The following is a 21233-nucleotide window of genomic DNA, read 5'->3' as shown; positions in this document are numbered from 1 at the left end:
ATTAACTTTGTAATTCTTCTTTGGGATTGTCTAATTTGCTCTACATTAAATGGCCAATACAGCTACTTATGCTCAATTTACAGCAAATGTATGCACAGATAACGGATTCGTTGTGCATATTGAGGCTCAACTACACACAAAAACATGTATGAAGAGAGGATCTAATTCTACTGTATGTGCAGATGGGCTGATGACTGTATTATGAAGCTTGGCCTGGTTGAAGTGTGTGAGGTGAGGATGTGCGGCAACTTGTTTTTGACTGCTAATGTGGGTCCATGAACAGACGATAACTGTACAAGGGAAAAAAAATCCAGCTCGTGTATGTGTGAAGGCAGTTTGTACTGACAACTGTTCTACAGCATCAACATGATCTTAGACTATGCTGTGCTATATTAAATATCAGCAGTCTTTCAGGCCTTTGACTCTTTGTGCCTTATTAGTGTCATCAATACATCTCATTCACACTCTGAATACTCACCTGGTTAGCAGGGGCCCACAGCTATGTTTTCTCTGTGGCCCTCTAGTGGATTAATGTGGTCCTGCTATCCCAGGATGCAATGGATTAAAGTCAGGGTGCACCATTTATGTGTGAAATCAGTGATACTTTCCACTTAAACTGATTCGTACATCTGAACTCTTTGAAGAAAAACCTAAAACAACGTGATGCGAACATGGCACCACCACAATAAATAAGATAAGGTCAAAATACCTGAAAATTGAAGAAGTAAAACTATACAAATCAGTGAACTCTATAGACATGGTACTGGTTCTCACTGGCTACATGCTCAGTTGAAACCTTCGAGTTGCCAGAAATGAGTTGTGTCTAAACAATTCATTCCTGCTACCTGGAAAGTTTCATGTACTTACATCCCCAGAGGGCCATATAAAGAAAGAGAGCTGGCGAAGGTATTAGCAATAAGTCAATTAAAATGCAAATTGAATAATGAACCATTTAGAGTAAAAAAATCTGTTATAATTAAGATATATTGTACAAGGCTTCTTTCTGTTTGCCCCAATTACCCAGTTTAAATCTGTCATCATTGATTTTCTTGGCCTCTTGAGGGCTGCACAAGCTATAAACACAACACTTACATATTATCACCTGATAAAGCTGTTGTGGTGAACATGTTGGCAAACTGCGTCTTTACACATTCAGCTGACATAGCGCAGCATTAACTTGGATAATGAGTGGTGTTTTGCATCAAATGAAGGGATGTAAGTGCAGCTGTTTTGGTCTCCAACTCCTGAGGGAAATATTTGCCTCTTTAGCTCCTTAATGCACCTTTATTTTCACTAGCTAATTGCTAACTTAATCTAACATTTGGTATTGGACATGTAGCATTTATCAGGGCTTTCTCACTGAGAATAATTGCATGCTGCGTCTTCAAAATACGTGAATGAGAACAGGGAGACTGAACCTAAACAGTAACGTTACAGGAAGTAAAACAAAAACAAAGTGCTGAAAGAAGCGGAAATGCTCTGTTGAGCTGAGGGGAAGTGAACTGGATTGAGTCAACATTTTCTGGGGATTTGTCATCGGGAGAGATGATTAATCACATTATACATAGAACTTTGACTCATTGTGCATGTAGAAATATCCAGAAGTGCACCTTTAAAGGTATATTTTCTACCTTAGAATACAGCTACTACTTTTTTTTTAAAAAAGAGCCTAATATCACAGTTTAGCACACTTTCTACTTTCTTACTGCATATTTATTAAAACAGTATCTATGAGTTTGGACATTGCCTGCTAAAAAAAAATCTGATAAACAGGAAATGCCTGCAAATAACTGGTTGAAAATAGTTTTAATAGTTATTTATTTGTATTTTACTGTTGTAAACACACTACTGAGTTCTAGAAATGGGCCAGACTCAGATCCAGGTTCCTGATATTCATAACTTTCCTTATATACAGTAATCATACATACATTATGGATAACAGCCAATCCAGGGATTCATCCTACTGTATTCACAAGGTAGTTGGAAAGGTACTTCTCTTTACTTTACTTTCACTCCACTACATTTTTGAGGAAAATATTGCAATATTTACTCACTACATCTACTTGACATCTGTACTTACTTCTCATATTAAGAGGTTACATTAAAAAGGGACCTGGGGCCTTTTATCACAATTAAGATGTGTACAGTATGAGTTGTTAGCAGTTCCAATGAACAGGCATTTCCCCTCTAAAACCTGATTTCATATTATTAGGAGGTAAAAGTTATCCAATATTTCACAAAAAAGTAAATATTGGATGAAATCCCCCCAAAATAAATACTAATTTCTATGGCAAGGTCTCTGTTTTTTCTTCTTTCCTGCCTCATTAATTATCTCCATTCACAGTGGTCAATTTTTTTTGCAGATTAAGCACTTTTGTGCAGCAAGATGTTGGAAATCTTCTACCACTACTGTTCCAGCCAGTAAACTGTACTTCTCTGTAGTCTGCTGGGGGAGCAGCAGCAGCAGCAGCAGCACTGGAGCCGGTGACACCAACACACTTAATAAACTGATTAAGAAGACCTGCTCTGTAATTGGCTGCAAACCAGACACCTTTGAAGTGGTGGTGGAGAGGAGGACACTGAACAAACAAGACAGACATCTGCTAGTCCACCACTAAACTACCAATGAGAGTCGACACAGGCAGGTTACAGTCAAGAACATCCTTTTATTCAATCAAGTGTTGCTCTTTTCAAACTGTTTTTTATTATTATTATGGAAAAGAAACTGTAATTAACACATGCATTTCACCATGGGCTCTGGGAGGTGTGTCTGAGGATGGGAGGCTGATGCGAGGGGGAGGAGGAAGAAGAGGAGGAGGAGGAGCACTGGTGATGGGAGGGGTTACAGGTCAAAGGTGAGGGGTTCGGCCGGCCAGGGGGGCTCAGTCTACACGTCACTAAACACGGCCCGACGTCCTACAAAACGTGTTAAAAACAAACAAAGCCAAAGGAACATAAAAACGGCGGACGGCCAGGCCACAGGGCCAGACTGGGCTCTCTCGCTCTCTTGAACGGTGCAGGTGCATTAATCTGTTGACACCCTCCCTTAACAACACACACACGCATGCACACACACGCACACACACTCTCTCTCTCTCTCTCGCTCTCTCTGCTCCGTGCAACCTGTTCATCTCTGATATGGCTTCTCATCTGTGGCGCTTTCATTTGTCAAGGCTTGATTGATAATACTGCTGCTGGCTTCATTTGCTTGATGAAGAAAAAAAAATAAAAAGTTGCATATACGCTAAATTATCTTTAATTTTTTTTTGTTGCAGGGCACAAATCTGTCATTCAAACCTGCACTCGTTAGTTTTTTGCTGGTGGAATTTGAAGGTGCTTTTTTTTTCTTTTTTTTTTTCTTCTATAAGTCACCAAAGTAGCTTTTTTTGGAGCCATACCACTTTGGTCAACTTGATTTTAGAATGGCGGTGAATCAATGTGTAACATTTCTCATGATTGTGCTAAATCTGAGCCTTTTTTAAAGTCTCCCCGCTGTGGAACCAGTCCGCTTAATAAGGTGCTTCGAGTCATTTCAGTTTTTTTTCTTTTTTTTTTTTAAATAGCTGGTCTCATTCAACCACTAGAAAGGTGCATAATTGACGGTCTCAATGCAGCGCCTTAATGCTGCCTAAGATACTCAGTAAAAATGACAAAAAAAAAAAAGAGATATCAATAAGCAAATCCAAATTCAATTATAAAAAAATAAATAGATAGAAACAAGGATTACAAACAAACCTGCCTATACTAGCAGTCCTACTGGTCGTCACCCTCACCACGATAGTGCTGTAACCTCTCCACCACTGTGAAGGATTGATTTGTCCTCTGCTGCTCCCAGGAGGGAGGAGGAGGAGGGGGGTAAGGTGTGTGTGTGTGAGAAACAGGGGAGAGGGTAGGGGTTGTTTTGCTATTTCAATTACCCCTCTGCTCTGACAGCCCCCGTCCTCAGCGCAGCCCAGAGCCCGGTGGTGTAACTTGTTCACTTACATTAGCTGTTGAATGGAGAAGCTGAAGAAGATGGGTATGGTAATACAATGTGAAGCATACAGACAAGAATAACATGTGAGCTAACTGCATTCTGCTCAGACAAAAAAATCTTTGAGTATTCTTTTTTTTCTTCGTTTTTTTCGTTTTTTTGTTTTTTAAAACCCCGCCGTTCAGAGAAAGGGAAAAAAGGAGAAAGGTGGGGGTGGGGGTGGGTGGGAAGGAGGGAAGGAGGGAGGAGAAGGGGGTGGTGGAGAAGGAGAAGAAGGAGAAGGAGAAGGTTACGCGGCTACAGACTACTCCAGTGTCCAAGATAGACAGAAGACAAGATACAGAGGAAGAGAAGCGTCTTTTTTTTTGGGCTTTTTTTTCTGCTTTTCTTAATTATTCAACAATAAAAATAGGAACTAAATCACACCAATTTCCTTTAGTACTATGTATACTGCTTTAAAAAGCTCGAAGAAGAGGAAGAGAAAGAAGTGGATATAGAAGTATGAAGGAGGGGACTTTTTTTTCTTTTGAGATGGGCACTCAGGAGTACAAGATGGAATCTGTGAACAAAAGGCACTTTTTAGGGACAACCTTTAAGATGCTCTGAGTCTATAACACTACATCACCAAACAAATATTTATAATCATTTACAGTGGGAGATGGGGATTCGGAAGGGGGGAAAGAGGGGAAGTGTGTGTGTGTTTATGTGTGTGTGTGTGTGTGTGTGTATGGGGGGGTGGGGTTCATTTAGTTAGTGAATTGATGACAGCACCACTCTGAGCTGGTTCTCTCTTTCGATCAACCAGATAGACGTTTACACCAAATAGAAAAACTAGCCAGACAAGACAAATTATCTTTTTTTCTTTTCTTTTCTTTTTCTTAAAATTGGGAATCCGTACTTGTGCATCTCCCAAATTGGGGAAGATCTTGTCTTTGTCCCATGTTAGGGTCACTTGTGTTGGATACAAGTGTGTGGTGTTAAGGTTGGTGGGGAAAAATGCCTTTTGTCACAACAACCTTTTCATACAATGAACCCCTCCCCCCTCGGTAAATACAAAAAAGAGAAATAGAATAATGCATGTTTTCCTAAAATTTGCTTTTATGATAACACTTAATTTTGTTTATTATTATTTATGTATAATAGAGATTGAATGTACTTTATTCTTTAGAAAGCACCAGTTTTTATAGTGATATATATTTTGAGTTGCAAAATTGTTCCTTCAGCCCTCCCACATGTTGAAAACAAATCACTAGAAATGACGTTTTTTCTTAAAAAAGTGATAAAAGAAAAAAATGAATAAACAAAAAAGGAAATTAATAACAATTTCCCCAAACTTACTTACAAAGACTGGGATTTTTTTCTCTCTGCCCTTATATTTAGAGTCCCAGAGCATGTGGACTTGAAAAACAGACAAAAAAAAAAACCTCAGAGGGTTTTCCCTCTTTTCTCGCAACACCCTCAAACAATCGCTAACAAACAAACACAATTCCTCTACCAAGGCATTGCACATGGCTCAATCAACATACATCATTTAGGTTCAAGAACAATACTTCCCATCAAAACAAGAAAGAAAAAAACAACACCTAATCTGTTCTTTTTTTAAATTTTTTTTTTTAGATCCTTGACTACGTTATCGTCACTGTGGTTGAATCTATTGTTGCGTTTGCCATGGATTTTCTTTTTTCTTTCATGTCGTTTAATGCAAGTGTGGGTTTTAGAGACTGGTACTTTTAAGCTCAAATCAGCTGTTTTCGAGATGTGCGATGTTCGCCATGCTTCAAAAAATAACTAGACTGCCACAGAGCTTATCTTGCAAATAAAAAAAATGTATATATCTATAAATATATATGTGTATTATATATAAAGATGCTTGCGATTATCTAGTGAGCTGTCGCCGTTTTTTCCTCTCCTGACATAGATTTTTTTTTTCACCATTCACTATAGCTTATATGTGAGAAAAAGAACCTGAATTCATGTTTGACAAATTGCATAATGGGAATACAGAGGCACTTCCATAGATTAGAAAAGAAATCACCTTAGCCATCGTTAAGTCAGCAGAGCTAGTTCTCTCTACGAAGCTGATGAGATGGTCGCCAGTCGTTTGGCCAACTATGTTGTTTCCCTGCAGTGAAGAACATGGCCAGGCAGTCCAGTTATTTTGTGAGGTTGGATGGGTGGTTTTGAAATTGAACTTTTCATGTTTATCAGGAAATAAGTGAGTCAGTCTGAATATACGTATGGGCTTGTGATATAAAACGATTAAAAGCATAAAAGGCCTCCTCAGATTGTCTACGTTTAAGACTTCCCTTTGAATTCAGTCGGGCAGGGCGGTGTGTGTTTGCGTTAATCGTGAGTGGTCTTCATAAGTCGGTGTGTTTAAGAAGTGGCGATCTGTGCTCTACAAGTGGTGGTCGAATCTAATGTTGTTCTCAACTAAAAAAAGAAAACTCACAAGGTTGGCTGGCATGATTGTTTTAGTGCAGTTTTGATCATTAAGGGCTCATCGATTCACAATAGCTAGGGGGGGTGGGGGGAGTGCTGGTGTGTGTGTGTCGGTGGGAGGTGGATTACCATAGCAACCAATATCCTTTACCTGATCCTGTGCACCCCTAATTACAAGAACAAAAAAAAAAAAACTAAGTGGGCACATGGGTGATCCTCCTACTGCTAGCCTAGAGGCCCTCGTTCCCTCTCTCCGAAACAGCCAGATATGTCACATATTCATTTTGCTCCGCAGTGTGGCTCCCTCTGCTCTTGGAGCAGCGGCCCGTCTGGGAGTGTAAACAACAGGGTAAACTTTAGGGAGACAGAAAGAAGAGCAACTCTCTCTTTTACTCTGGGTCCCATCTTCAGCAACCTTTCCCTCCATTGTTCTGCTTTTTTTCTATCAGTCATCATTATCAATCATATCACCACCGCTAGCCACCAGCCGTGCCTGGGTCAAATAAGTAGATTTTTCTTGACCAGTATGGTTCAGCAGCCGAGTTCCCAGGGGAAAAAAAAGGTTCCTGTGATTGTCAAAACCTTGTATTGTGTCGCCCTACAGTACGATATGCGGCAAATATGTTTATCTGGCACTGAGAACAAACCATGTTAATGGAAAGGTATGACAGTTCTGGTAAATATGCTCATTCAACTTTCTTGTCAAGAGTTAGATGAGAAGATTGTTACCACTCTCATGCCTGTATGTAAATATGAATATACTATAAGTAGTTGGTTAGCTTAGCTTAGCATAGAAACTGGGAACAGGGGAAGCAGCTAGCATGGCTCTGTGCAAATGTAACACAATATGCCTGCTAGCACCTCTAAAACCCACTAATAAAACATGTTATATTGTTTAATTCATACAAAAAAACTGTAAAAATGACAATTCGCAGTTTTTGGTTATGTGCCAGAATATTTCTTGGCCGGGACTAGTTGCCTGGTCTCCACCTCAAGTAAAATTGCAAATTGTCATCTCTACATTTTAACTTTTGTACATATTAAACACATGAAATGTAACATTTATGAGTTTTAGAGGTGCTAACAGGCGCATTTTGTTACCTTAAGACAGAGCCAGGCTAGCTGTGTCCTCTGCTTCTAGTCTTTATGCTAAGCTAAGCTAAGCTAAGCAGCTGCTAGCAGTGGCTTTATATTTAGCATACACACAAGACAGTGGTATCAATCTTCTCGTCTAATTCTTTGTAAGAAAGTGAAAGTGCTTATTTCCCAAAATGTCAAACATTTAAGTTTTTGCAAGTACTATTTGATCACGGGTCAGCTAACCACCCTGCTTCAACGTCCCACTTCTTACTGTGTTTCTCTATAAGGTGCTGTCATTCAAATACAAAACAATTATAAAATAGTACAAATCCAAAAGGAATAAATTCAAATAAGAGAACACACAAGAGATAACAAAATCATTCATCTACATTACAAGAGGGCAAAGGGGGAACCAATAGCTGCTGTCTATAGTCGTGGAAACTGTCATAAATGATGTGCGCATACTGATTTTCAGTATGTGTGTGTGGGTTGTAGGTTTAGATATCTAATCAAATAGGTAGAGAGAGTTCACTGGGCTTACCGTATGTGCATATAAAATTAAAATATAATAATACAAACACCACCACCTATAAATACTACAATCTAAATGGTGAGACTGGGCAACTGTGTGTTTTCAATTGTACAAACATGCTGTGGTCATGGCACAGATTGTGTGATCGTTCTGATTGGACTTCCCGGTACAAAGTGATTGTTGCACGGGGATATGTGAGAATGAGCGGAGGCCAATGATTTGTCGAACTGAACGATGGGGATTGAGGACACGTGAAGGCTTCTTGTACCTTGGTTTCTCCTCTTTAAAACTCTTAATAGGCAAGTCTGGTTTACCTCCCATGCCTTGTAGGTAAATAGTGCACATCGTTAAGATTAGTGTTAATTGATTCAGCTTGTAGTGCAACCCTTAATCAAGATATGTTTTGGCATGGTCTCTCTCTAGTTAGTAGTAGGGTGAAGGGGGTTTTATAGAGTCAATGTTCATTCAGAGGGAGAGTAACATTGGGCAATTTTATTTTGTTTTGGGTGATGACAGACATCACAGGAGCATGGACTGCAGCTTTCATTGGAAACCAAATTTGTGTCTTTGCTTTGATCAGGCTGTGGATTCATCATCGGGGGTCTGAAATGTTTAATCTGTGTGGTGGAAACCTGATTTTGTTGGACAGTTGATTTTTGTAGCCATTCGTTGCACAATGCGTCCTTGTGAAGTAGGAGAAGTTGACCGCTTTTTCCTCCTCAGGTTCCTCCTGCGTTGCTGCCATGTTGTGCTGGTTCATTGGTTTCAGGAGAGATACCTGCTAGCTGCTTGCTGCCGATTGTCCCCTTATCCTCCACTATCCTTGCATCCTCGTGTCCATCCGTTCATCTTTCCATCTATCCATCCTTGCTCGAAACGGGTCCTCCCTCTGACTGGGTAAATGAGTCCAGAGTTCCTCTAAAAGCGTCATGCTGCTGAATTTTCCTGCGTTGCTTGGTTATATTTTATGTTAGGTGAGACATACTGTAAGGGCCGGTCGGTGGGTCGGTTGGAGGACAATTATCATCCTGCGGGTTGTTTCTCTGTTTTTCTATTTCCGATTGTAAAGAAAGAATTCTAGTTGCTGGTTTGCACACAGATCTTGTCAGAGGAACCAAGACTGGAAAAGAAAAAATTTGAAAAAGGGTGGGGGTGGGTGGGGATAGAGGTGGGATGGGGGGGTGAGATTACGTTAGAGTCAAAACCAGTAAGAAGTGCACACATGTACATACACAAAGAGTGAAAAACATGAATAGAAGATGACCAACTGTGTCAGAAAATACTGTTTTTTTTTTTAAAAAGGGACACTGTACATTAATCAACATTCAAACAAATGTAAATGTACCCGAGTTAGCAATAGGGCTACTTTTCATTGGTAACATGAGTGGACAGAATCCAGTAGCAGATGATTCAAGTACTTGGCTCATTGATGAAAAGCCAAAGGCACAAGCCTATGTACATAAAAATGTGAGGAGACAAATTCATTTTACGATGCATGATATTTTACGATTTGTGGTCAGTGTGAACACCCGTAGCAAGCTAAACGGCTCATTGTGACAATGCTATCTTGCTAATGTATTGCAGGTAATGTTTACCACGTTTACCGTCTTACTTTAGTCTAAAGATTAAATATAGCAGATGGGAACACAGTTAATTCTGCAAGTATATGGTCATAAACCAAAGTATTGGGAAAATTGAAATTGAGGTATGCAATCTTCAAGGTTGTCAGAATGTATCCTCTTTGAAAATTCTGAATATCTATAGCAAATGTCATGGTAATCCACCCAATAAGTATTTTATTCAAACCAAAACTGTCAACCCCATGATGGTGCGGAATAGTTATTGGTATTAATCCTCTGAGAACCATGAATTTATGTGTACGAAAACTGGTGCCAAACGCTATTTCACTAAATAAGCCAGGAGATTCCAAAAGACGGTAAAATTCAATCTCTGGGGATAATAATAGCAAGGTTTCTGTAGAGTTCCCCAAGTCTAATTCAATACTTTTTTAGACCTTGAAACAGTTTCTAATAAAACTGATATGTGTCCACAAAGAGAAAATGAGCTTCCAAGCTACTGAAGTTAGCAGTATTGATAGTATTTGCTACAGGTCTGATGGTGCTGATTAGAACTCCACAAAAAAGGATTCAACAGCTTCCTGCAGCACAATCCACTGTCCAAACAATCCGCTTTTGGTTCACACTGCTTGTGTGTAACATCTCCTGACAGCCCACAATCATATACAAAAACACAAATTTAAGACTTTTGTGTGTGAAATCTAACTTTTAATACATTCTAAGGCCCTTATTTTGAGAAAAATGATTTTAGTGCTTTTTCAGACTTTGCAAGATGAGTAGATGACCTGTAATTAGGGGTTGAGATATTTCAGTCTGGACCAAAGAGGTGTACTGAGTTAGAGGCTGGCACTGCCATTTATAGAGCAACGCTGCCAACATGTCTAGTAAAAAGATGTAATGTAGTAACAAGACAACATCTCAAAAAGCACTATGACAGATCTCAACTACACAAACTGTTGTAGTGCAAGGTATTTTTGTCATTTTGTCCCTGTAAATGACTCTGTACACTATGTTCATGGAGGTTTCTACAGTTCTAATTACAGTGAGTGACAGACCAGTCCTCTGGGCCACCAGCCCAGCTACTGCCACCAATTCTGTCCATTTTTGGAGTGAAGTACAGTATGTCTTGAATTTGGCCGAGCACTGAGTGGCTCCTAATGGTCAAGCAGCAGCAGGAGGATAGCAGTCTGGCGCTCCCTGTCACTTGCACCATCTTCACGTTGGCTTTCTCCCGCTCAGCGTGAGCAGGGAGCAGAAATGGGTCACCGTCGCTGTTGTTGGCTGCCCTTCTTGGCCTGCATGATCTAGCACTGTGGGCCAATGTGCCAACATTCTAGAAGTCAAGCCTTGGAAACTACTCTGAGCCTCCAGGGAAGCAGCCTTTTGTTTTGTTTGACTCTAACAGGTCGCATGAATACCCCCCTTCTGCCCTTCTCAGCTACCCTACTCCCCTGGGCACTGTCCCAGCAGGCCTTGGGCATTGTAACTTCTCCCTTCTTAGTTACTCTGCCTCTCTCTCTGCTTCTGTGTATGCTCTTACTAACACACACACCGACACACACACACAATCCATCTATCTCCCGTGAACACTCCCACTAAATCCTTGGCAGCAGACAGTGACCACCCTCTTTTCTTTCCTGGCCCCCCACCCTTACCCCCTCTCGAGCAACCCCTTCTCAAATTCAAGATCAACTGGCTATGACATCATGTCTGGTTGCCAGGGGTAACGAGACAGCCCGGGACGTGACTTCTGTAAGTGCCGAAACTCTGTCGCTCTGTTCCCTCCATTTCCGTCTCCTCTCTGCCCCGTCAGTATCTTGTTTCTCCTCTCCACTGGCTGCAGCATCCTTATTTTGCCACTAGAGGGCACCTGGAGCCCACCACTACCAATATGAACTATCCATCCTTTCCTGTATTCACTGCATACACACTTCTGACAAGATTTTTGTCTAGTAATCAATCTTTTTTTTTGGTGGATCATTATTCTTTCAGTGTCACTTTCTGAGAGGCATGTGCAAACAATTAATGCTGTGTGTTTTGAAAAGTAAAACCATACTTCAGACATTATGTCTCTCTCAGCATCGAGCATCAATTAGCTTTATAAGAAAAGCAAAGCGGGATATAAAGGAAAGCATGTGTGAAACAGAAACAGACGTTTATCCAAGATACACTACATGGCCGAAAAATATGTAGATAGCCATGTCCTCATACTCTTATTACTTATTTGTGTTTATACTGTTTTTTTTGGTGGGGGTAACACTTCAGGTACCAGTGAAACTTCCAGATTTGGGAAGACCAATTTGAATAAAAGATCCATGAAGTAGACGGTTTATCAGAAGCCAAAAAACGTACAACTATTGGTTAATAGTAAAAATACAGCATTCTTCTAACAAAGTAGTCTACCAGATATCTGTGCTTACACGTTTTTGATTGGTGTTGTGGAAAAAGTTGCTGGACTACCCTGTGTTTTTTTGGTGGAGTCCTCTGTGTTGGCAACCCCACTGCATTACCGAACCAGCCAAATGAATGAGCAGGGTTGCGTTATTTCACACAGGACTGAAGTTGGTCTAAATGTGACCTTATTGCACAACCTCAGTGGTCAACCTCACTAATATTCTTGTTTCTGAATGGGAGTAAATCCCTGCAGTCAGGTTCCAAAATCTTGTGGAAAGCTTTCCCAGATAAGTGGAGGCTGACAACAACATATCAAACCCTTTATGGTTTTGGAATGAAATGCTCAACAACCACTTTTTATGGCAGTAAAATGTGGTTGTCCATATACATTAAGATGTGTATAACACCCGGAGATGATAAGAAGAGTCAGAGTTATAGTAGGTTATTCAGAGTAATAGTATATTAGTAACAAAGAAGGCATTAGGAAAATGAGTAAGACTCTGCGAGAAGTGGTGGAGAAAAGGAAATAAAGAGTGCAACGAGAAAGAGAGGAGGGGGATTAAAGAGTGGAGTATAACGAGCGGAGGGGCAGAAAGGAGCAGGAACGGGGAAATGGAAAGGAGAGAAAAGTGAGAGAACGGAGGGCAGAGAAACAAGGGAGGGATCAGCAGAGCAGTTTCAGATGGTTTCCATGTGTTGAGGAGCAAAGCTGAGCTGGCTCCAGGCGGGTGTGGTTGGACACTAATGAGAAAAGTACTGGTGGTAATGGAGGAGGCATATGAACGAGGCGCGGAGTGGTGAAGCGAAGGAACAGAGAAGGTGAAAGAGGGAGAAAGTAAAAGGCAGAGACAGAGAAGATTAATAAGAGGGAGGGAGGACAGCGGAGGAGGACAAAGCTAAAAAAGAGAGGGAAACTGAAGTAGGGGAGAGGGGAAAGAGAACGGAAAAGAAAGGAGGAAGATTAGAGGTAGCAAGGAGAGGGAGTGAAAAAGGCGGCGAGGGAGAGGGCCTGCTGCCTGAAGGGTAGGCTCCATATGTGCCAAATAAACAGTTGAGCACATATGGTAAACCACACACGTACAGTAAAATACAGATGTACAAATGCACACATTGATGGTGCGCTGTGGGATGGTGTGAGAGGAGAGGTGGAGGAAACTCAGCAGCAGGTTTTAGGGAGTGAGGGAATAAGAAATATTTTGGCGGGCATCCATACAGTTAATACGTTTCCTGAGTTTGACCAGTAATCACAATCAAAACAGACGAGTTTCCTCCCCGCTTTTTACACGCAGAGACAAACTGTCAGTACTGTATGTTCTTATCCCTATACTCCTACCTGTGTCTGCTGCGGGATGTTCAGAAAGTTGTTGTCCCGTGATCCGATGCCGACAAACCTGTTGGGAGCTGTGGCGCCTGGCGTGGAGTATGCTAAAGAAACAGAATAAGAAGAGAAGAAGACATTAGTGTGCACCAAGTCAGCACTGCATTATTCTGTTGAATCTTACAGTAATAGTTCCATATTTAAGGAAACACCTTTTGCTTTTTTACTGCAAGTTAGCTAAGAAGATTGATAACACTGTGTGTGTAGTAAATATAAGGCCAGCAACAGGTTAGCTTAGCTTAGCATAAAGACTGGAAACAGAGGAAAGGGCTAACTTAGCTCTATGTCAAGGTAACAAAAATATTCTTACTACCACCTTTAAAGCCCCCACAGTGTAAAAAGGACAATTTGTACATTTTAAATCATAGAGTTAGATGAAAAGATTCATATCTGTACTGTAAATGTGACGCTCTAGCCAGCAGCCAGGTTAGCTTAGCTAAGCATAAAGACTGAAAATAAAAGGGAAACAGCTAGTCTGGCGCCGTCCAAAAAAAATCCATCTGTATTTATAATGCTCTCTAACATGTTATAATTTACTTGTTCAATCCGCACTAAAACGAAGTGTAAAAAGGAGACTCCAGAAAATAACTGCTCCTGGCCAAGAAATAGTCTGACCGCCTATAAAACCACAACATGTGTTTTTTGCACTTTGGTTTTTGTACAGATTAAAGAAACAAGATATAATGTGTTAATTAAAGAGCTTCAGAGGTGCTGCCAGGAGGGTTTCGCTCACTAAAATAACCTAAAAGACTGCCGGCGGTAGCTTCATATTTGCCATACAGACATTGATCTTCCCATCTACCTCCCAGCAGGTAAATTTCAAACTATTCCTTTAACATGTAATGGTGTTCAGTAAACCTACTTGATCTGTGAATTTCAGATACACGCATTTCGTACGACAGAAAGTACCACTTTATATCATTGAGGTCATCAAAACCCCATAAAGAAGTTTGCCAAAATCTGGAATGCAAATTTAGATGTTCCAGAGAGAGCACTGAGGATTAAATATCCTGTTGATTAACTCAGTTGGAAGTGATTGAGCACACCAGAATCCTGACATTGAGGATCAGTCAGGGACATTTAAAACCCAATGGCATCAAAGTCACTGACAAATTTAGGGCAGTTTGAGGTACCCAACGGACTCCAGAATTTGAATCTCTCTGAGGATTCAGGCTGCTGTGTGCAGACTTGTGCATATGAAAGTCTGTTTGTGTGAGAAAGAGACAGAAAAGATAAGACGAAGAGAGACAGAAGAGACTTTGAAGAGTCAATGGCATGGACATATACAGTATACATCCATGTATTTCTAAGAATTGGGATAACATACATAAGACATAAAAGACTTTGAGACACTGACTGGGGGGTAAAACGAAAACACTAAATTTGAAGGAAAGCTAAAAAATAAAAAAATAAAATAAAAATGCTCCATCCAGTGCCCCTCCTATCTCAGGTGAGGAAGACAAAAGCCCCACGATTGGACTGAAATCACTGCATCTTAAATAAACACCCTATTCTACTTAACAGTCACCAAACATACAAAATAAAACCCCACCAAGAAGCTAAAATCAGCTCAAGCAAAAGGAAAATATGACGGAAATTATTCCACCAATGTCCCACTTTCTATTGGAATGTTTTGGAGTCCTTAAAAATTAACTGCCCTAAATTTGTGCCCTTAACAGATAAGAATTAATGATCAGAATCTCAAAGTTTGAAGTTTTTCACCAGGTTTGCTGATGAGTCCAGCAGGGGGAAGAAAGGAGTATTTAGAAGGAGCTGGGGTGGTGATGCAGCTTCCACACCAGAGAACGCAGAACAGGCTCAACATGTAGAGCCAGTCAAACTGACGAGGGCCTATTACGGAACCCAGACGTGCACCACAGAAGTTCATTGTGACGGACCTTTCTCACCAAACCTCTGGCGGCCTTGATCTACTCTCGTGAGCTTCCATAGTCCTCCAAAGGTTAAGGGAGGTGTGATGTTGGGTACACAGGAACAATGATGGCACGGAGTCGAAGGAAGAACAATGGCAGGGGTCTTTTCACTGAAGAGGGTTGGGTTTTGTTTTGTGTGTTTTTTTAGTTAGATTTTTTTATGGTTGGTTTGGTTTTGATAACGGTCTCTGCGGGGTCACTTACACGGTGATGCGGGCGATGAGAGTCCGCCGTCAGGGGGCGTGCTGTTGGGTTTAGAGTCGGGCATAGGGAGGGGCACTGGGCGGGCCACTGGGGGAGGTGGAGGCAGCAAGAAGGAGCCTGGCATTTTGCTCTGGCCGCTCCCGTTAGGCTGCAGACAACACAAATAGGGTCAAGGAGGGCGACATGCGGCAATCCGCAGACACGGAATGAAAAGAGGACGTAGCTTGGGAGGCCGGGTCCAAAAAAATTAATCCATGACGAAGGAGGAAGGGGAGGAGGCGATGGTGGAAGGAGGGAGAGGAGGTGGTGGGAAACAACAACCAAAGGGATGATGTATGTGGACGGCATCTTTTATGGAGGTGTGAAAAATAATAATCACCACAGGGTTTGATAAGAGTGGGTGAGACTGGTGAGAGGTTCCACAAGGGTGGGCCGTGGTAGGTCGAGGAGGTGTGGAGGAGGGAAGTGAGCAAATTATTTGATTGGGTTCGTCCAGAAGATGGCAAGAAATCAAAACCATGGGAGAATACTCTTCTACACAAGCACAACACCATCAACAATACCAGCACCAAACAACCAAACTCCAACTAAAATCGTAACAGCTAGAGATGAAAACAGAAACACGATGGTACAACACAGGACGGGTATGCTTGACTGAAGTGTGCTGTGACTGATTCACTCTCGTGCTGATGGCTGTAACTTCTGAGGGGTTGGGTGGAGCAAAAGAAAAAATAAAAAGGGAGGAGGATGGGGAACGTCAGGGTCTGAAACAGCAAACGGCAAAATGACATCGACAAGACAGTAACAAAGATTTGTAGACCAGCTGAATAAACAAATGTCTAGTGTGTTCACTTATGTCACGGTTGGCTTTGGGGTGTTTTGCTGTGTATTTCTCTATATTGTGTCTGGATAAGCTTTTGGCATGCACTGTCCACTGAAAGTTATGATATTTCATATAATTATTTCATATAGTCATTTGCACTGTGGAACCATGCAAACAAATGTGCTTAGTACAATTCAGACTGCCGACTTTTCTAAGATAGTAATACATGGAAGCAAGAAAGGTACAATTCTATTAGTAACCAATTTACTATGAAATTCAACCACTAATAATTCTCATGCACGCTTAATTAATTAATACATTTAGAGCATTTAAATATGTTACTTTGAAAAAAGTTTAAATTCCTCTCTTTAAAATTTCCAGAAAGTGCTTTTTAAGTTGTAGAATTTCAAAATCTTTTAAAAGTTTTTTTTAAGGTTGATCAATTCAGCATAATTGTGTCCAGCACTCACAAAACTCTAATTTGATCAAATTCAATTAGTCTAATTCTAAATACTCATCTTATGTTAAAATAAATAAAAATGTTTGTTTTAAAATAAATTGGTTACACTCAGAAACAGAGCTTCTAAATGAAAAACTGAAACATCTGGGCTGTTGAGGATAAACCAAACAAGCCTGAAGGTATTGATGAGACCTCTGTGCTATGAGGTAACGTCTTGGTGGTCACATGATCCAAGAAAGAAAAATTCTGCTGGGTGACTGGAAATGCTCAGACTTTCTGAATTTGCTGAATGTGGATTTCTTTCTTTGTTTTTCTTTATTGAAACACTTGATCACACCATGATCCACCACAAAAGTGTGGATCATGGAAATTAAATAAGTGAGGATTTCATACATTCATATGGTTTGTCATTATATGGCATACATATGGTTTTCAAAGTAAAATATTTCAGTTTTATACATTTTGAGGTATTTTAATTTCAACATTAATTAAGCTGTTTTTTAAAAATCCAAATATTTTGGTCCTTTTTTGCTTCCATACTCACACTTTTCCGCTAGCATACTTCTTTATTTTTCTACTTTCAGTGGTAAGTTAGTATCTTTTGGAATTGCTATGACACTTTTATGAGCTTCATAAATTGTTACTTTCAGAAAAATCTTTTACAGTCCTGCAAATACTAATGCAAGCTAGGTGCAGGCCTTGGCGCATCTGCATTTTCTTTATGACATCATTTCAAGGTAATAATCCTCTTCCTCCTCCCTGGCGGTCAGTCTTACCTGTCCGGCGGCCTGCCCCGAGCCATCAGCACAGACAAACTGCACAAATTCCTTCAGGGGATCCTGTCCAGGGTGGTGGTGGTAGCGGATGGTTGGGTGGGTGAAATAGGGGCTAGACTGCTGGATGATGGAAGGAGATGGGAAGTGCAGGGCCGAAGCTGAAGCACGGGGACTCCCTGCGAAAAGAGATGTTTGTGTTAGAGGAACACGAGCAGAGAAAGATGAGAGAGAGAGAGAGAGAGAGAGCGAGAGGAGGACGTGAACCACTGAATTCTTACATATTCTTACAGATGGGACAGATGTATTAAGTGATTAATGAATGATAGCAAGATCACATCACAACTGGAAACCATAAAGTTTAGACCTTGTATTAAAATGTAGAACATGAAAAGAATGTTGTTTTTCCAAGAAAAGCTGATTTCAAGTTAATAGCTATTAAGGGCATTGCTCATAATGTTTTATGATCACGCCAGTAAATCTATACAGCTTTATGGAGGAGATTTACACACACATTGCATTCATATGTGCACACTCAGCAACCACATAGCAAGTCAACACCGTTTACTTATACACATGCACAGGTTCACACACACTGCACACACCTGAATATACACAGATTTAATAGATGAAATCACTACATTTAAAAAAAAAAAAAAGAAAAAGCACAAAGAGATCATTGAGCACTGTCTTAAATTAGCAGGTCTTAATGCCTGCATGCCCATGTGCTGTTTTGAGGGTGTGATTCATTGGCACTGATGTTATTTGACATTCTGATGGTAAAGCCGTTTTTTTTTTTATCTGACTCATGTTGTTTCTATGACAGACTTAATCTGTATATTCATGCTGTATGTCTAAGTTGGTTGGGTTTTTTTTTTCTTATAATGAGCTTTGGAGCATCATATCTGCACATATATGTGGTGTGTGTGTGTGTACGACAGGTGCGGGGATACAAAATATGTGAATAATTAATAAATAAGTATTCTGCAGCTAATAAGCTTATAAAAAAAACATTTTTTTGCTTCACAAGAAAGAAAAAGGAACAAGGACCAAACAGAGCTGTATATGTGTGTGAGGTGTGAGAGGGGAGCAGTTGGTTAAGCCTTACTACCAAACACAAAGCCCTCTCTGTCAGACCTATATCCATTACTAAATCTCCTTGATTTGTATTAGAAGCCTGTTCTCCTCTTAGCTGTGCCAGTCTGACAACCCGCCACCCCCACCCCCCATCCTACCCAGGCCCCCCAGCTGCCCATGTAGGGCTGCCAACACTCTTTGGTGCCTGCATCTTATACATTGTGTGTGCGAGTGCACTTCATAAGGGTGCCAACCCTGGTGCATTACCCCCTAGACAGAGGCCTATGCCTCTGAGCCTAGCAACACCTTGCTCCCATGCCAGGCTGCCTGCTCCCCTAGTGGAGCTGTCTCCCTGTTCCTATAGTCCCCCTACTAATCCCATTAGAGGCTGGGTGAAGGCCAAACACTCTGGGGGTATGGGGGCGGGTTGGGGATGGGATAGAGTAGTGGTGATTGGAGGAGACAGGGTCAGAGGGAATCCCTGCACCCCTACCTTCTCTCTCCTCCCTCTAGAGGACAGCTGAATGTGGTTGAAGGGACAAACTCCGCCAAAACCATCTCCCTGCACCACCACCGCTGCTAGTGGCTAGCCCTAGCATGCTCCCATAAATCCCCTTGGATCATGTCTTCCACAAAGAACAACAACAACGCTGATGATGTGGTAAGCACTTTCACGCCAGCATGGGAACAACCCCAACATGCGCTCTGTAAGAGTTTGTGTACAAAGAAACAAATCACAACTATATAAATCACAACTGCTGGCCAAAAAGAGCATGAGATATTGTGCGCACATGTGTGCATGTCAGTGCGGACTTGGATATGTGTGTGGAGATTGGATTTGCTGTAGCTACATCTCAAGAGGCACAGGGTCTGTCAACAACCACGGAGGAGGGTTTAATGACACAGCGGTCAAACTCATTGCTTCACATCTGCTCAGTGGCTTAAAAAGCCTTTGATGTAGGCTAGCTACACAGAACTAAAGCACATGGGTAATTATCTCCAGTGAGCTCCTTCACTGGGTGAGTTCACAAATGTGTCCTTTCCAGAAAGTAGAAGGAAGCCTCTTTCTCGATCTGCGCAGTGATCATAAAATTAAGAGAGTGGTGATTTATTGTCATGGCTCCTTCGGCTCTATTTGATATCTGATGTTATCATGAGCTGCTTGCTTTTAGCCTGGTGGAATATCAGCTGGGTCACACATCGCCTCAGAGCAACAATTTTCTGCTCTTTCCAGTGTGAAGAGTAAAAACATGTGCTTACTCACAGTGGAATCAATTAGGAGATCCCACAGTGTAAAGAAAAGCAAGTTCATCAAAATAAATAAAGAAGAAGTAGAAAAGGACTACAAAGAAGATGGAGAACAATGAAATGGAAAGACCCACGGTCGGATCAGCCTCTTTGGGGGGCAAAAATTAGTTGCACCAAGTCCCTTCCCACATTCTGTGCAATATGTACAGTATTCCTGTACTATTGATTGAAGGCAAATTGATACAGATATGCACCATGTGAACACAGTGTCAAGTATTTTGACGCAGAGACCCCATTAACCCCAAAGAAGAGGCTTCAGGACCCAATTTAAAGGTGCACTCTATTGATTTTACACATACGGTTCAGTTTACTAGTTATGAGGAGAACTACTCAGCCTGTGGAAACTGTTGTATAATATCTTCTGTGGAAGTGGAGGAAGCCCTCCCAAGTGTCATAAAAATTGAACCTGATGCTTAGTTTCGAGCTTGAGGCTTAAAATGTTCTCACAAACTAGACGTGTGGAGTGGATCTAATAAAAGATACAACTCAATTGCATTATGGGAATTGTAGGATCCTGTGTTTTTCAAGCATGACCCAAACTACAGAGTAACAATTCGGCATCGTATGTTTTGAACTATTGTGAGTCCACGAGCTTGAAACACTGCAATACTTTGGGGTACCCTTTACGGTCCTGCTCATACTGCACCATACTTACTTTATTGATGAACAGTCCCATATTCCTAAAGAAAATTACGATTCATCATATTACCACATACCAGTTGTCACACAGTGAACCTTTTGGGGCTTTTGGGGCCTCTGGAGATCTTGGGGTCCCAGGCAGTTGCCTACTTTAACCAGCCTGGTTAGGACCCATGCCAAATGTTTGTGAATATTCACTAAAGTCATCTTTAGTATTTAAAATATTCCAATCTAATAAAATAAACATTAAAATGTATATATTTTTAAAGCTTTCTTTTATCTTGTTTTATTTGAGGCTAGTTGGCAAAAAATGTAATTATTATTAACTATACTTATTTATTATACCTTTAAATGCATAATTACTGCATTGCATTATTAGGTCTTCATTTTGTCTTGACATCTACAGTACAAACTTTGACTTGTTGCAGACCTTTTCTTGAAACTGTATGAGTAAGCAACACTTGATTCAAGACAGTTCCTATGAACATGTAACACCCCCTGAAGTGTGCAGTCATAACAGTTCCCATCATAAAGGACAACTGACACTCGTGCAGTTAGAGATGTGACAGAACAGGCCGCAGCAACCACCTTGATAGAAAGAAGAAAAATCATCTACAGAGATGAGATCTAGACATGAACGAC

The 21233-nt window shown here is 40.9% G+C and overlaps 1 protein-coding gene across 4 annotated transcripts in view; it reads right to left on the bottom strand.

The window, feature by feature from the left end:
- Positions 1-2646: 2646 nt before the first annotated feature.
- Positions 2647-21233, bottom strand: part of nfixb (nuclear factor I/Xb) — a 142258-nt gene continuing 123671 nt past the window's right edge. For 3 of the 4 annotated variants that reach the window (XM_062438966.1, XM_062438964.1, XM_062438965.1), the window contains 3 exons: positions 17571-17746; positions 13332-13423; positions 2647-9147 (listed from right to left, as the gene is read on the bottom strand). In XM_062438966.1, the coding sequence (XP_062294950.1) occupies positions 13352-13423; positions 17571-17746 (248 nt within the window). In that variant the 3' untranslated portion in view covers positions 2647-9147; positions 13332-13351. Of the gene's footprint in view, positions 9148-13331; positions 13424-15511; positions 15660-17570; positions 17747-21233 lie in introns of all 4 variants that reach the window. The other variant, XM_062438963.1, reaches the window with a different exon arrangement.

Source organism: Scomber scombrus, chromosome 18, assembly GCF_963691925.1.
Source record: "Scomber scombrus chromosome 18, fScoSco1.1, whole genome shotgun sequence".
NCBI lineage: Eukaryota > Metazoa > Chordata > Actinopteri > Scombriformes > Scombridae > Scomber > Scomber scombrus.
This window is presented reverse-complemented; position numbering and strand designations above follow the sequence as displayed.